At 36.6% G+C, this 18,632-nt stretch overlaps 1 protein-coding gene across 1 annotated transcript in view; it reads right to left on the bottom strand.

Annotated features, from left to right (window-relative positions):
• Positions 1–18,632, bottom strand: part of LOC109107403 (MAM domain-containing glycosylphosphatidylinositol anchor protein 2-like) — a 124,517-nt gene that overhangs the window by 18,111 nt on the left and 87,774 nt on the right. Inside the window, exon 10 of the mRNA XM_042742429.1 lies at positions 15,018–15,166. Coding sequence (XP_042598363.1) covers positions 15,018–15,166 — 149 coding nt within the window. The remainder of the gene's footprint in view (positions 1–15,017; positions 15,167–18,632) is intronic.

Raw genomic sequence — 18,632 nt, 5'->3', positions numbered from 1 at the left:
ATACAACACAAAGTAAAATCATCCCAATTCACCTGCTCTCAACGAAAGTACTTTTGCCTCATTTGTTCTACCTTTTATGTTCTGCATTGTAATATATGTTGCCGGTCGGAGGTAAAATGGCTTGTTGCTATGGCAACTGGGCTCACTTCTCATTCATGACAACGTTCAGCAAATCTTGTTGTATAAAGACGAGCAGAGAAAGAGTTGGGGATGAAGGGAGGATGGGGCGGTTGATATGAAGAGAACAAGACATTCTGCCCTTACGCAAATTCTAATCGAAACACCTTTTTGTGCACTGAGATACATCAACTCCACATGGGAGAAAGAAAATTATATTTTGTGTAAATAAGAACCTCATTAGTATTTGATCGAAGATATCTAAGGAAAAAAAGGGGCTGATTTGCAATTCAAAACATGGCAATTAAAGCAAATTATGATGATTTTGTTCTCAGTGCATACTTGGGGGCAACCTAAGGAAAGTTAATAAAAGAAGTCTTTGCAAGTGTTAATATACTAAGTTTATGAAATCAAATTATTTGGAGAGCCAGCTTAATTATGAACAAGGTCAAAGGTGAAGATTTTCTGATCTCAAACAGAAGGTTTCCTGAATTAAACCAAAACTTTCCTCACAGCAGGTTCATCTGGACAAGTTCAAAAGGTGAAGCAGTGCTGATCTATGAACATCTCAAAATTCTCCTTAATGCATATTTAAGTACTTCCACCCTGCAGCACTAAAACCTTGATTTATATCTATGCATGAGTCACATGCACAGCAAATGCTAAACATAGAAACGTCATCTATTCTATATCTCCATTGGGAAACATGCTATGGCACGCTAAAGCATTGTCAACTCTTTTTATTGTGAGTTATGAGCAACACAAGATGACTAAATATAGACTAACCCATCTATAAATGCAGTCAAATGATGCAAACTGGCATTTCATTGATTCTTCCCATGTGCATTTAAAGGAAAAGTTCACCCAAAAATAAAGATTCTGAACGAAAATGTGCTCAGCCTCAGGCCATTCAAATCTGTTTCTTCATCTGACCAGATCTGGAAAATGTAGCATTACATCATTTGCTCACCCATGAATCCTCTGCAGTGAATAAGAGTTCAAAAAGCAAATAAAAAAAAGTCACAATAATCCACAGTAATCCACATGACTCCAGACCATCTATTAATATCTTGTGAAGTAAAAAGCTGCCTGCTTTTAAGAGACAAATGTGTCATTAAAGCATTTTAACTTTTGACATGGTCAAAATAGGATTCAATAAGTCCATCCCATTTTCCTCTCACATCAAAATCCACCAACATGTTTGTTAAGATCTGTTTTCGCTTGTAACTATGCTTGATCTGTGCATATTTTCTCCTGATTCAGACAAAGTGACTTTTTCACTAAAGAAAGCAATATTATGAATAGAGAATTCATATTTTAAGGAAGCCCGATTATGCCACTGAATAAAAAAAAAAAAAAGGTAATTGTGACTTTTTATCTCACAATTCTGAGATATAAACTCCCAAATCTGAGAAATGAAGTCAGAATTGCGAGATATAAACTATATAAAACAGAATTGCGAGATTGCATGATAATTACTCACAAGTGTCTGTTTTAAAATTAGAATTGCAAGACATAAACTTGCAAGACTTAAACTGGCATATCTGACAAATTACTCTTGAGTGTCTTTTATTGGATTATATTTGATTGAACGACCTTTATTTATTTTTTATTCAGTGGTGGAAACGGGCTTCCACATATTTTAGCTAGAAGCAATGGTTTGAAGCTAAAAACATTTTAAAGATTAATTTGTTTCTAACAAAGATGCAGCTTTTTGCTTCACAATATGTTAATTGATGGATTGGAGTCATGCGGTTTACTTGTGGATTATTGTGATGTTTTTATTAGTTGTTTGTACAGCACCCATTCACTGCAGATGATCCATTGGTGAGAAAGAGTAATTCTAAATTTCTCCAAATCTCTTCAGGTGATGAAACAAACTCATCTACTACTTGGATGGCCTGAGGGTGAGTAAATATTCAGCAAATTTTCATTGTTGGGTGAACTAATCCTTTAATGTTAGTTTGTGTCCACTGCATTTCTGATGCAGTTTAGAGCCATGATACAACAAATCCCCTGCTGACATTTGCTTCAGTTTCTTTCTTTTTTTAACAGCAGAGAGTGAAAAATGGTCGTTTACTTGAGTTCTAATTTAAAAAAAAGAGTGAGAGATTGGAAGCTGCAATAACAAACTATATGCACATACACGCATACCTGCGCAGGCAAAATATGAATCGCTTTCATCAGTGTAACCGCTCCAGCGTGCCCACGGTAATAAGACTTCACACAAGACTTATTTTGTCATAATGCACACTAATAGCAACGAGCTTCGTATGTAAATAAGGTTTTCTGCTAACGTTAGCCCACGCATAGGCCCAAGGACATTGTACCTTTAGATGCTTCATCCGGTGTAATGAAAATTGCATATTTCCAAAGAACAGCCACGCGTCGAAGTCGTGCAAGTCTTTGAATTAGCCTGCAGACCGAGGCTGTTTGCTACAGTACTGACACAAATCCTTTGCTACAATGGAGAATAATATCTTCTTGTTATGGTACTTTAAATACGAAACTGTATCCTAGAACACTGTCCCTCTGCACAAACAATTCACAGCGGGAATAGGTGGCCTACTGTCATTTATGTCACAGATTGAAAGAAAAACACCTCAGCAATGTGTGCGTCTCAGTGTGAAAGTGCGTGCATGGAAGTGCAGAAGTGTGTCCTTGAATCTTTATTGTGTGTGGGGGCCTTGATGTTTTATTAGCATGCAAACAGTGTATGTGTGCATTTGTGTAACCGCATCAGTTGCATTTTCTCCAAGGACGCCAAATATGACAAATATAACCAAAATATAACAAATATTACAAAATATGTGACTGAATAATGCAGAAAATTGTTCATTTCTAGGAAGTAATGCTGTCCAAACCTGAGCAAGGTTTCAGAAGGCAGCAATGTTTCTTTTGCCTTCTTTGAGATTACAAGTAAACAACCGGAAATAAAGAAAATCAGACATTTGTGACTTATACAACCATTCAAACGTTGGAGGCAAAAAATATATTTTAATGGTTTCAAATAATCTAAGGGCCAGTTTTACTAAACAGGGCAAATTAGTGTGAGAGCACAATACCAAAAAAGTGCAGATGGGAGATACGCAATTTCACGTTTATTATCGGCGTTGTTTCGCCTGCGTTTATGAACGTGATATTGCGTAGCTTGTCAGTGAACTACGGCTCTGTGTATTAAATGCCGCTCCATCTAAAAGCAGTTGATGGAGATTTACTACTTATCACAGAACCGGCTTTACTGATGAGATGCACATGAACATCGCATTCGATTATTTGAACAGCCCTATTTACTAATAATGTGCAAATTAAAGGACACAGACGCAACATCTTATTTACATATCTACCAACACAATATAACAAGCGCAGCACAAATTAGCGTAGTCACAAACGAAGAATAAAGAAATAAAGAAGCCACAGTAAGTTGATAAGAACCGGATGACAAAAAATTAAGGTTTGCTAGAAGTTTTGATAGACCTGGTATTGTGTGACTCCTAGATGAGGGTTCCAAGTCATCATTTGTTTCCTGAAGCAAATTACAAAAAACATGTCTTGGCAAACGATATGTTCGGATAATGTGTTCTTCTGGCATTCAAAATAAATTAGTACGTGTGGAAAAATCCTCTCCCTTCTACCACACGCTCTCTGTTCTCTGCGGAGTATCTCCTTGCAATAATAATTGTAGCCATTTCAAGCGCAAAATAGTTTAAGACATGCTTTTTTTGGGCGTTAAATAATGGCGTAAATGCCAGTAATTTGACGAGTGCAAACGTTAGTAAAATGCATTGCGTGAGTCATTTGAATTCTGTCCTCCCATAAATTTTGTGTCTGAAAGGGAAACTCCTACAAATGCATATTCAATAAGGTCAAGCGCAAAAATAACTGTGTCCATGCCTTTTCAGTGCTAATTCTTCACTGCGCGTCTTTAGTAAATCCTGACAGTACAGTTTTAACGCCAAAAGATGGTTTGTGCTGGCGGAAGCTGTTAGTAAAACTGGCCCTAAATCTATTATGCTCAACAAAGCTGCATTCATTTGATTAAATATACAGTAAAATCAACAATAATGTGAAATATTTTCAATCAATCATTGTTGTATCAATCAATATTCACTGTATTATCAATATTAAAAAAATAGTTGTGCTTATAAAAACCAGGGCTGGGTAAAAAATATTGATTTCTTGATTTAAATCAATTCTCATTTTTATGAAACGATATTGATTCTTAAATCCTAAGAAGTCTAGCCTGTTTTCAGTTAGCTAATTAAAGCGCATCTCCCATCCAATAAATCGCAATAAGCTTTGTGCTGTTACTTTTGATATGAAACAAAGATTCAGATTTCAAATTCTATCCATTTTATTACAGTATTCAAACAATAAATGCCATTTTGGCACTGTTTAATTTTGGAGTGACAGATTGTTGTAGCACCTCAGTTCTAGAGAAGTGGCAGGGCAAAGTGCGCGTGAACTGATCATTTCATCTACTCATCTACCAGTTTCATCATGGAAAAAAAACATGAATAATCATCTGATTGTAAGTTAAAATAAAGAATACAACTTACCAAAATCCGTATCACTGATCATTTGATCTACTCATCTGTGTTTCAACCATGCAAAGATATCAATATAACATCTTGTAAACAATGTCACCTGACGTCACTTACCTAAAGAGGAGTATTTTGCTAAATATATGCACCATATAAAATATTCATTATAATTTTTACTTAATTTTATAACTTAATACCAACTGACTCTCATGTAGTTACATGTTGTATTTTATAGCATTAATTGAGAGATTTTTTTTTTATGTGGCATGTGGCATGTACTTTAATATACAGGTCCTTCTCAAAAAATTAGCATATTGTGAAAAAGTTCATTATTTTCCATAATGTAATGATAAAAATTAAACTTTCATATATTTTAGATTCATTGCACACCAGCTGAAATATTTCAGGTCAGTTTTAATACTGATGATTTTGCATAAGCTCATGAAAACCCAAAATTCCTATCTCAAAATTTGCATATTTCATCCGACCAATAATCTGTTGTTTTTTAATACAAAAAAAAAGTCAAACCTTCAAATAATTATGTTCAGTTATGCACTCAATACTTGGTCGGGAATCCTTTTGCAGGTCTGCTTCATGCGGCGTGGCATGGAGGCAATCAACCTGTGGCCATGCTGAGGTGTTATGGAGGCCCAGGATGCTTCCGATAGCGGCCTTATGCTCATCCAGAGTGTTGGGTCTTGCGTCTCTCAACTTTCTCTTCACATATCCCACAGATTCTCTATGGGGTTCAGGTCAGGAGAGTTGGCAGGCCAATGAGCAGAGTAATACCATGGTCAGTAAACCATTTACCAGTGGTTTTGGCACTGTGAGCAGGTGCCAGGTCGTGCTGGGAAAACGAAATCTTCATCTCCATAAAGCTTTTCAGCAGATGGAAGCATGAAATGCTCCAAAATCTCATGATAGCTAACTGCATTGACCCTGCCCTTGATAAAACACAGTGGACCAACACCAGCAGCTGACATGGCACCCCAGACCATCACTGACTGTGGGTACTTGATGGACTTCAGGCATTTTGGCATTTCCTTCTCCCCAGTCTTCCTCCAGACTCTGGCACCTTGATTTCCGAATAACATGCAAAATTTGCTTTCATCCGAAAAAAAGTACTTTGGACCACTGAGCAACAGTCCAGTGCTGCTTCCTCTGTAGCCCAGGTCAGGGGGGCGCTTCTGCCGCCGTTTCTGGTTCAAAAGCACACGCCTGTGCACGGTGGCTCTGGATGTTTCTACTCCAGACTCAGTCCACTGCTTTCCGCAGGTCCCCAAGGTCTGGAATCGGTCCTTCTCCACAATCTTCCTCAGGGTCCGGTCACCTCTTCTCGTTGTGCAGCGTTTTTTGCCACACTTTTTCCTTCCCACAACTTCCCACTGAGGTGCTTGATACAGCACTCTGGGAACAGCCTATTCGTTCAGAAATTTTCTTTCTGTGTCTTACCTTCTCGCTTGAGGGGTGTCAATGGATGGATGGACAGCAGTCAGGTCGGCAGTCTTACCCATGAGTGCGGTTTTGATAAATGAAACCAGGCTGGGAGTTTTGCAAAAGCCTCAGGAATCTTTTGCAGGTGTTTAGAGTTAATTAGTTGATTCAGATGATTAGGTTAATAGCTCGTTTAGAGAACCTTTTCATGATATGCAAATTTTTTGAGATAGGAATTTTGGGTTTTCATGAGCTGTATGCCAAAATCATCAGTATTAAAACAATAAAATACCTGCAAATATTTCAGTTGGTGTGCATGAATCTAAAAATATATGAAAGTTTAATTTTTATCATTACATTATGGAAAATAATGACTTTTCCACAATATGCTAATTTTTTGAGAAGGACCTGTGTGTGTGTGTATATATATATATATATATATATATTATATATAGATATTATATATATATATATAGATATATATATCCAAAATAATTGATGTCGAATCAGATCAGAAATCGGATTGAATCACAAGCTTATGATTCAAAATCGAATCATGAAATCTGTCAAAACCCAGCCCTATTGGAAACTGTGATGATTTTTTTTTTAGGGTTCTTTGAAAAGAACAACATTTATTTGAAATTAAAATATCTTGTAACATTATAAATGTATGTCCCTTTTGATTCATTTAATGCATCCTTGCTGAATTCAAGTAAATAAAAGAAAACAAAAATCTTACTGACCCCAAATGTTTAAATTGGTAGCATACGTAAATTCTATAAACTAGTATGTTCATATAAACATACAGTAACATTATAGTATTACTTCCTCATTGATAGTGTAACATACTGTAAAAGGTGGAAAAAATTCAAAGACAATCGCCTGCTACTGATCTATATATGTTTGAGAATGAATGAAACAGACGTTAAGCTATCAGAGAGGGAATTACGAGGGAGAACAGTATGGGATTTGAGACCAGAGGGGAAAAGAGGAAGTCATGTGGGGGAAGAGATCTGATAAGTGCGCCCTGCTGAGTTCACTACTGAAGCAGCACTATGCGAGTGTGTTGAAGGGATTGAAGGCGGAGGGCGGCCCTGACTCTGAGATTCCAGACTCTGTCAGACTCCGTGAATAGAACAGAACAGAATCATTATTTGTCATCACACAACCAGTGGAATTTATTTCCACAACTTTACACAAAACAAGATATTTTGAAGAATGTTTTTGTTAAGGAAATTTAATAGAAAACAAAACATTCAATATTCTCATTGACTTTGACTATAATACCAATAAATCTTTAAAAATGTTATTTTGTGTTAATATTACGACTAGACTAAACAATAATATTGTTTAGTTAATATTACTAAACAAACATCTACTTCCCAAGATGTTACTAACCATGCAAACTTATGCCACTCCGGTACACAAAACAACATTGTTTTCAGATGGACTGATTAAAATCCTTGTATGCCCTTGTGTAAAATCAGCCAATCAGAATAGTGCTTGCCAAAACGATAAAATGCTTTTCAGTTTTGTTGGCAAAATGCATCAGCCACTAGTTGAATGAATGAATTTGTAGAAGTATGCACATAAAGCAGTCAATTCCCCACTTTTTATAGGCAGTCCAGCCCCAAACTCCTTTGATCAAACTACATATTAAACTGCTCACATAATGTTTTATATTTAAAAAAAAGCCATCCTTTTAGGGCAGGGGTTATTTAAAATGAAATATTTAAAGGAATAAAAATTTACTTGTCATCAAGTTAACCTTGCAACAATTTAGCAAAGCAATTTAGCATTTTCATGTTTACATTGTTTTTATCATTTAATAATTACATGACATGCAAGTAAACAATACATTTCACAATTTTTTTTAGCAAGTTTTACTTTTTATTTTACATTAAAAATTATTTGTTTAGACTATTTCTTTTGATTGAACATTTTTATGAATTATTCTTACAAACACCCTGCAATTCCCTCATGAAACCACATTAAAATGGTGTAGAGATAATGTCACACCCCTGGACTCATTCAGTGTGTTTTTGCCCATGTGACCCAGTTTCTGTCTCCTGTGTTTGGTTTGATTAGTTCCCAGGTGTGTCTAGTTTCTTCCCCATGTGTTCCATATACCTGTTAATTTAGTCATTCCATGTACCTGTGTTTCCCCAATTATCCTGTCTTTAAAGGTCCTAGTCTGTTCAATCTGTGTTTGTTGGGTCTACAAGTTACATATGTGTGTCTTCCTCCTGTTTCCATGTTGGTTTTACCCCTGTGTTGAATTAATAAATACGCTCTCTCGATTATTCTCGACTCTGTGTTCCTTCCGGCAGTGTATCGTGACAGGTACATATTTTAACAACGGAAAAAAACCTACTTACTTAAAAACAAAAGTAGTGCAGGCATATTAAACACTCTAAAGTTAGAGTGAGCAAGTAACGTGGAACAAAATCCCAGAAGCAGCCTGAGGTAAAAGGCTTCATCTCAGCACTACATGGAAAGTATGATCAATAGAGAGATTCTCACAATGCTGTTGAAACATTGCAAAGATATGATGACACACTTACAGCATGAATGCAATTCAAACATGCTACAAGTTATTGGGGGTAAAATGGGGGGCTGAGGGTCACCTGTCATCCTAGAGGTGCTTCGTGGCTCCATTTTACATTGGGCACAGATTGATAATTGTGATAATCATTTACTTGTAATAAGAATGCAGTTGTAATTTCAAATGAGGAAATGAACTCTGTGAAACCTTGAATATAAAATGGAATATATAAAAACAGTAACAAGGGTTTGGAAATGAGAAACAATTATGAGTATTTTCCACACCAAACATCTTGTGTACTTCACACTTTTAGGAGCCAAATTTGGTTTATGTCTTCCATCAGGAATTCAGAGAAATTCGATTTCTATAATGTGGATTTGGAAGCTTTATGTGCAAATGCCTTTACCACGCCTGGAAAACTAAACAATGCAGCAGTTAAAGAGGCTTCTATTTCTCCTCCAGCCTGGGAGCTAAAGATAATACTAAAACAATATCATTAAAGACACTTAATTCCCATTAAAGTAAACTCTGAAATCCCTTTAATTAAAGATGAATCATTATACAACGTGCTATATAGCATCCTCTAAACATAAGGCTGAGGCAACTTGCAGCACTGTAGAGGTGTAACCTTATGTCATCTAAGTTAGGATGACTTTTACAACAGCGTGTTAAGTGCCATAAGCACAGAAAAAATGTTAAGAGGGCTTTTTAAACTTGAAGTATGTAGGCTGTGTAGTGAAAAATGAGGTCATAGAAACATTAGGGCTGTTCATAACTATGGCTGCATGCTGGCCTTTACTGCTGCTGTGAGACCAGTGCTCTAGTGACTTTAATAATCCTTAAGGATCTGGCCAAATATCAAAGAATTTCTATACAGAATCTGTGATTACGCGGAAATCTTCATCTATCTCAGCTACACTGCAACCAAAAATGCACAAATGGGCTAACTAAAGGAAAAACTGAAACCTGTAAGCCTTGTTTACACAATACTGTAATAATATCAGGTTAGATTAGGAATGTACCAATCATTTCATGTCACTGGAGAGAAACATCTTATAATAAATACATCCTATTTACTACTATATTATTTAATATATTAATATTATTATAATATTATTCATATAATATCATTGCTAATGGTTACATTTAACAGTGTTATCACATTACTTGTGTTTTCAAAGATTTACTTTAAGTGTGCATTAGATGAATGTAATCTCAATGCAAAAATTGGGAAAATGTTTAATACTGAAAAATTAAATAAACTATAATTTTGGCTGAAATAAGGACACTGCTAAATACATGCTGTCCCATAACATACAAGGGCTGACTACTTACCTGTCAATCATTCACCATGCTAAAATAAGGGTTTAAAATGTGACTGCTACATAAGTCTTTAAAACAAGTAAAAATAGATAAATAGGTTAAAAAACAGGAAAATGTGCTTACATATACATGCAAAAGACTTCATGGTTTCTAGTTTGCTTGACATCAACATGCAGTGACTAAAACAGCAAGCGTTCCACGAAACGTTAGTGTAGAATATTTTGAAGCAGTATTGTGCATTTATCAAGATGCATTAACTGACATAGCAGTCAATACATCTTCTCCTGGAAATCTGATCACAAGTGACCACCGAAGATCTTTCTACCAGGTTTAAACAGAGCAGATTCTTACTGAATCTTTTCATTTGGCATATGTTTCTCCACAATAATTTTAAATAGAACGAAAGAGAAATAACAAGCAATCATTCTGAAAGCCTGTTATCCACCAAGCAATGCACATTTAGGAATCCAGGTCGCAGGTTACACTGTTCAACATTTTTAACTAGAAATGACATAAAAGGAAAAAAAGATATTCAAAATCATCATTTTTATAACTTAGTCCACACAGCCTCAAAGAGTGTTAATATAGTACGTGAAGGCTATAAAAAGCAAGGGTAAGCAATCTTATTCTTAGGGGATCCATAAATGCGCCAGACCCCCGCAGTGAAATTGCCCGTCCCAGGGTTAGGCACTGAAGCGCTGCCTAATATGCTTGGCTGGCAGTGTCTCCGTTAGCTTGCGCGCACTCCAAACCCTCTCATTTAGGATTGTCAGGCTAAGACTTCCCATGCCCATCGCGTCTTGGAAATGTCACTAGCCAAAGCAGCGATGAGCCCACAGAGCGTTGCCCGGCTCTCGAGTCGACAGGTGACCAGGCGAGACAACATGATGGATGAGCACGTAGGGGAAAAGCGGCATGTTAAACAGAACAAATAAACTGCAGAACAACAGTTGGCGAACAAAAAAGGATGTGCAGAGGCTGTGTAGAGAGAGAATGTAAGGAATTAGCGAAGAGGCCAGACTCCTCCATCATGATCAGAACAGATGAGTCAATCACCACCCACTGCAGGCACAAAACACAGCTCCACACCCACACGTGCACATAGACACACGGAAGCACAGAACGGACGCCCCCGCAATCGCTTCACACAGCTAACCTCTGTTCGCTAGGGTCCCATCCTTGATTTCTCCTGTAAAGCTTATCTTATTACAGCAGCTTCGTCCCACTGGACACAGCTGTTAATTAGTTTTCTGCCCCTTCTCTTGTTTTTTGACTCTCTCTCTTTCTCTTTGCAGTGCCAGGTGTGCTTTCAGTTGGGAAGTCATCAAGGATAGTACAAGGCGTCCTCTCTATAGTGCAAATGACACGCATGCTGTTATTTCTCTTTTAGAGTTAATGAATTAAATGCTTTCTGCTGATAAAGGTAAATATGAAATGTGACAGATGCTGGGAAATAATGATCATCTGAATTCAAATGGATAGAGCTTTTTTCTTTCAAGCCTGTGATGTGCATCTTTTGAAAAATAGTCAGCTTTTTGCTACATGCTTCAAATTATTTATTTGCAAAACTAATGGAGGACATCAATAGCAACATTTCGTGGACATTACGGGAGGCATGGATTTGATTATTTTTTGATTCTTCAGTCCATCCACTAGATCATTACACTCCAGAGGACACGTGCAGATGTGTAGTTGGCATACTGTGGTGTGACATGCTATTTTGCATCTACAGCCACTTTAAACACCATTTTGCTGATTATTTTATAATCACTATAGGCCTACATGTAGCCTTTATGACCCAATATAAATAGAGAGAATCCATGAAATATATTTGTAGTTTTAAAAAGTATTTGTCACACTGAAGGGCCCATTAAAATGAGCTAGTAAAGACAAAAGTGATAAAAAAAAAACAATAAAATAAATAGTGACCAGTTTCCAGACCTTTGATACATACCATTCAAAACTGTGGGGTCGGTTAAACTGATCAGTTAAGACATAGAAGATTCCTGAAAAAATATATCATGCTCACTACAAAAGTATTAAAATGATAGTTCATCCGAAAATTAAAATTCTGTCATTAATTACTTACCCTCATGTCGTTCCAAACCCGTAAGACCTTCGTTAGGATGATTTTGATGAAATCCGAGAGCCTTCTGACCCTGCATAGACAGTAATGCAACTACCACAAAAAGCATTCTCTTACGGGTTCTTACGGGTTTAGAACGACATGAGGGTGAGTAATTAATGACAGAATTTTCTTTTTTTGGTGAACTATCCCTTTAAGCAGCAGCAAAACTGTTTTCATCATTGACAATAATAATAAATGTTCATTGAGCACCAAATCAGCATATTAGAATGATTTCTGAAGTTTCATGTGACACTGGAGATGGTGATGTAATGGCTGCTGAAAATTTAAAACAGGCTATTTTAAAATATAGGAAAATAGAAAACAGTTACTTTAAATTGCAATACTATTTCACAATATTTTTGAACCAATAAATTCTGCCTTGTTCAGCATAAGAAACTTCTTTCAAAACCATGAAAAAACATTGCCAACTACAGTATATAACAAACCACAAGTACCATAAAAGCAGTCACATGGCCTCAGAAGACTTGCGATAAAAACCATGAGTTTAAAAATAGTATTAATTATTTTATTGTGCTTTATTGTGTCTTTATGGAGCTAGCTTTTAGTCAATAACTGTCGATGTACAAAAAGAGCTCCAAACAATTCTTCAAACATTTCCATTTTTGTGTTCCTGGAAAAAATTACAGAATTCGGGTTGGCAGTAACATCTGGGTACATTATGACCTAAAGTTCATTTTTTCATGAACTATCCCTTTAGCCTAAAATGATGCCATTAAAAATAGGTTCATGGACATCTCTTGCGTCCACTGCCTAGAAACCAATATTACTCATGTGCAAACACAAAATTCATCTCAAGTTCAACAATCCTTTGAGCATTAAAAGCAGAGTGCTAAGAATAGTAAATACTACTAATAATGCAATCCCAGAGCACAAGCAAGGTAGAGACCTTGATGGAAATGGCAAAAAGCCTGAGAGAATGAGAGGGAGACAGGAAGGAAAGGATACGGCGAAAACAACAACAACAACTATAAATACGCCTGAGAGAATGAGAGGGAGAGAGACAACAACAACAACAAACAACAACAACAACAACAACAACAAAAACAACAACAACAACAACAACAACAACAACAACAACAACAACAACAACAGTAGTATGGCATGGCAAAACGTGCTACGTTTACTTTGAATTGACTTTGAGCACCAGTAGGTAGCCACTAGCAAAGGCGAATCTGACAAGGAATAAATCACGCCACATGATGTCATTATACATGGCTGTGGACGCTGCCATTCCAGCTGAGCAGAGGAAGTGTGAAGGAGAGGGTGACAGAACAGTGTGATGATGACTCGTAATTGACAACCACACTGCTCTGTGTGACCACACGCGCCGAGGCAGAACAGTACAGCACATCGCAGAGCGCTAAAGCTCTTGGTCAAATATTAGCCCGACTCAATAAACAGAATGTATCTGTTTTACTGACATGAACTACGTAAACAGTAATTATAGATGTCTCTCATGAATCCTAAAAATGTTCCTTGACTTATCCTATATGTGTAGGATGTTGACAGTTGAACTTGTTCTAACTCGATACTAATTTAGCACTTGTAATAAGCAGTTGTGCACACCATTCTGCACACAGGCCAAATGTACCATTAACATGGACACTACACTAAAACAATAGAGTTGCAAACAGTCTATAAACAATTACATATTGCCATGAGCACAGCCCTTCTCCCACAGTCTTTTTCAAAGACAAGAAGGTGCATTTAATTTGCACTGATTGTGGCTGTTAAAAATATAACTTAGCATTGTGGTAAACAGAACATTCAGCAATTTTATTAAAGTAGAAGAAGAAGAAAAAACTATCCTCAAAATTTAGCTATAAATGTTCTAGTGTTATTTACGGGCCAATGACATGCTCTTTTTCACCTAGTAATTTACTTAAGAAATACAAATAAATAAATGTATTTAAATATAAATAAATATATATGCATCCTAGCATGCTTGTCATTTACAAAGCAATTTAATTGTATTCATTGAATTTACATGTTTTATTTGTATATTATTTTTAATTAATTACAATACTGCTGACAACAGGAAATGGTGTCATAGAGCCCTGCAGACCCTCACTACTAAGTCTCTTAAATTATCAGATAATTTGAACCAAAAACTTCACATTAAAGAGAAAGTTCACCAAAAATGAAAATTCTGTAATTAATTACTCACCCTCATGTCGTTCCAAACCTGTTAGACCTTCGTTCATCTTCAGAACACAAATTAAGATATTTTGATGCATTCTGAGAGCTCTCTGACCCTCCCATAAACAGCAAGGATCCTTACAAGATCAAGACTCAGAAACGTAGCAAGGAGATCATTAAAGTAATCCATGAGACATCAGTGGTTCATCCGTAATTTTACAAAGCTATGAGAATACTTTTTGTACACAAAGAAAACAAAAATAACGACTTTATTCAACAATTCGTCTCCTCTGTTTTCTTTGCACACAAAATGTTTTCTCGTAGCTTCACAAAATTACGGATGAACCACTGATGTCACATGGATTATTTTAATGATCTCCTTGCTACATTTCTGGATCTTGATCGTGTAAGGACACTTGCTTTCTATGGGAGGGTCAGAGAACTCTTGGAATACATCAAAAATATCTTAATTTGTGGTCAGAAGATGAACGAAGGTCTTACAGGTTTGGAACAACATAAGGGTGAGTAATTAATTACAGAATTTAAATTTTTGGGTGAACTGTCCCTTTTACATGACATTGCATGTTTTTAAATGGTATACCACATGAAATCAACATGAATACAAAGAGTACATTCTAAGAACTTGACATCATACATCTGGTATGAATCCTGAAACACACCACTGATAGAACAAAAAGAAGAGAATAAACGTCTTTCTAGGTAACTACTTGACATCATCTTTAAGTAAACGTCCAGACTCACTCACCTGCTTGATACCAAGTCGATAAGCCATGATACGGTCGACTGCATTGGGATTCATTTGAGTCCACTGGAGTTTGAAGCCGTAGACACGAGGTTTGTTCTGCCACAGAGCGCTGTAGGTGTCATAGTAGAACTCAGGTGCATAGGCTTTACCTGAAACAAAACACATACATAATGGCTTATTACTATTTCATTTCAGTCATAGTCACATTTAAATTGTATAATATTAAACAAACACTTCAGACAGATGCACAGATGTGATTTCTGTAGCTTGTGTTGGCTATAAGCTGCAGATGTAAAATGATAAATTTTCTCATTCCCTCTGGCTTGGAGCCTGATACTTAATCAAAAATAAATTGATGAATCATTTGGACAAAAAGTAAATTACAGGGTTTTGTTTTATAAGGTAATCATGTCTAAACGAAGCTAAACTCCTTCAAAATTACGGAAAAGTGCCTCACTGCTATTATGCTGTATATATTTAGAGATCATTAAAAACAGACTGCTTTTTAGACCGGCAGGTCAAACGTCTGGTACACTGAAGTGATGCTAGAGGATACTGGGGATGCATTTACAAACCATTGCTGGTGGAAAACAGGTAAAAAAAGGATGAACGTTCTCCATCAGAGGTTCAAAGGAGACAGCCACAAAACAAAACCATTAGGAGAGCTTACAGTATCTCTCTATCTGCTGAACGCTGACAAGCCCATGAAAGAATATATGAAAACGAGAAAGAAACAACAGTTTTGCATCAAGGCCTGTCTGTTTCTCATCAAGCTAAAAAAACATTTGCAGATTCAAAGCAAAAAAGAACAAATACATTATTTGCAGAGAACACATGCTTTTAATATAAGCTCATTAAATGAAAAGAAACTATATTTTATGTCTAAAATAGCTCTTGTTACAGTACATTTCAAAGGCAGCACAGTAAATATAAACAAAATGCTAAATAATAATAATTATAACAACAACAATGTGGTTGAAATGTTGTGTCTGAATCCTGAAACAGGTTCCAGAATCCTTTCTATAACTAAAAACTTTATATAACTAAATAATTTTTGGCTACATTCACTTCACTTCACAAAAAAAAAAAAAAAAAAAAAAAAAAAAAAAAAAAAATTTAATTCATAAAATAAAATCGGAAATATAGCATAGAATAGCTTGTTTTATGACCAACAGAATAAACCTCTTGACAGAGAAATTCTGAACGTCCAAGTCTGTAGAAACGTCTTGGAGGGTTATACTGAGAAGAGTGAGGAAAGGTGGTGGTAGGGAAAATTTGCTGATGTCTGCAGGTCAGGGATAAGGGCTGTCACCAGCACTTATTTTATCCCTGGCTTATTAAGAGGGAAAAATCTAGAGCCAATGCTAATGGGTCCATCGAGTTTACTCTGCTTAAGGCTTAGGGATAAATTTGACTCCTCTGGGAATCAATGCTTGAGTGAAGGTGGAGAAAAAAGCAGGAGCATCATAAACACAGAGCTCTTAAATCAGCCTAAGATGGAGAAAGACAGTACTGCATGGATCAGCTGTCACTTATCAGAAAGGCAAAAGAAACCCAGAGGCTCCTGCAGCCAAGATTTCTAAGAGTGACTACACTATGCTCTATAATGGAAATGTACACATGCTTTAAAGTGCAAATCTTTCATCCATCATATTAAGAAATGTACAAAAATTCTGCATTAAATTAAACTCAAGATGCTTCAGTATCTGAACAGATACTAAACCGATACCTTATACATATATTTTTGGCACCGGTATACCATGTACACCCTCAATGCTCTTTAAAACTAACACTAACATCCACTAATCCTTGATATATGTGTGCTTGTCTGTGCATGTAGACACTATTGTGTAGGTTTTAGCTTCAAAGACCATGCAGGAGACCTCTGGGACGTGAATACTTGTGAAATTGAAGCTGGTTCCTGGTGTTTGTCAAACACATAACAGCACTGTCATGACAAAGAACCTGTGCTCATACTAACTCTCAGCACATGAATACTTTATATTTGCCTCCCTAGCAATGTGCAGCCATCAGCTAGTGGGGAGTTCCTAACCCATCAACCACTGGACCACCACCCCTGCATCTCAGGCACTCTGAAGAAAACCAAGTCTGATTTTTTAACGAAGTAAGCATGAATGCATCTTCCAAAAAATAGTTAAAAATACTGTGTGTGCTCATTTTGCTATTTGCTGAACCTTGTCTTGGACACATATTTTTTTTCTTATCTTAATGTTAAAATGATCAAAGATTATTAAGGTTATGTAAATCTCTTGACAGACCTTGTTTTTACTGAATAAAAAGTTACACTACTATTCAAAAGCTCTCTTTTGAACTTTCTATTTATGAATGAATCTTGAAAAATAGGATCACTATTTCCACAAAAATACTGAGCAGAACAAATAATTTTTATATTGATAAAAAATAAAAAAATGTTTCACGAGCACCAAATCAGCATATCAGAATGATTTCTGAAAGCTCACGTGACACTGAAGACTGGAGTAATCCATCATAGGAATAAATAACTATTTTTGATCAAATAAATACAAACAAATACTTTTTTTTTTTAGAAAACATTTAAAATCTTACTGAACCCAATTTTATTGAATGGTAGTGTATGCGATGCAATGATGTACAGATGTGATTGTGAACTAGTTGTTTTTCCTTGGCCATGTGTTTGTTTTGCCTAGGGTACAAGTCAGCCCGCACAACACTTGTGCCCCTTCAGAAAAAAAGGTACATGATGCTCCTGCAGGGCCTTCTCTCAACTTCCTGAACTTTCTGCTGCATTAATTGGCAACCCCTGTTGGGTTTGCATTGCCCAGTGCTGCCCACATCTGAAATAAATGCTGAGACTGAGAAAACTCAAGCTTTTTATCTTTGAACAATTGTGCACATTGCTCTGCCAAAGTGAAATATCAACTTGATGCATTGGCCATTTGTTCAATCGTCACACAAAACCCTGTGGCCATTTGACATTTGGTGCCTTCGCCTTTGTTTGTTCGAATCCATCAGGTTTTTTTCCATGATACAACATTACGGAAGCTTAACCTCCAATAAAACAGACTCAACGTGGGATTTTCTGGCTTGTGCTCTTTTAACGCCCAGACATATAAAAACCCATATGATGACAACGATAAATGAGAGCTTCAAGCTCTTGCAGCATGTTCCTGCATCACAGCGAGCAGAGGCTCATCATAGATGCATGGTTTGTGCAAAATAATGGCCTTCAGCGTGTCCTACAGAAAAGCACGGAGGAGAGAGAGAAGGAGAGAGAGAGAGAGAGAGAGAGAGAGAGCGATGCAGATACAAGGAGAGTGGATATGAGTGATATAATCCTCTTTTATGCCTGCTGAACAGAGCAGGAAATTGTCAATGCAAATTAAATGATTAGGGGTGAACATCTCCAAGAATAACCTATGCATCAGAAAACAGGTAGCTCTCTCTCTCCCCCACATCCTCCTCTGGTCCAGGATGCCTCATCAACCAGCTGGGATTTCAGCCATGAATATTCAACAGCAGGGAGGGCAAAAACACGAGCTAGCAGTTCCCATTTTTAAACACGAGTGTCTGGTGCAGTAGCAGGCATGAGATCAGGCTACTTATGTGGTGGCACGA

Source organism: Cyprinus carpio, chromosome B17, assembly GCF_018340385.1.
Source record: "Cyprinus carpio isolate SPL01 chromosome B17, ASM1834038v1, whole genome shotgun sequence".
Classification (NCBI taxonomy): Eukaryota; Metazoa; Chordata; class Actinopteri; order Cypriniformes; family Cyprinidae; genus Cyprinus; species Cyprinus carpio.
The sequence above is the reverse complement of the archived record's forward strand: the minus strand, read 5'-3'. Positions and strand labels throughout refer to the sequence as shown.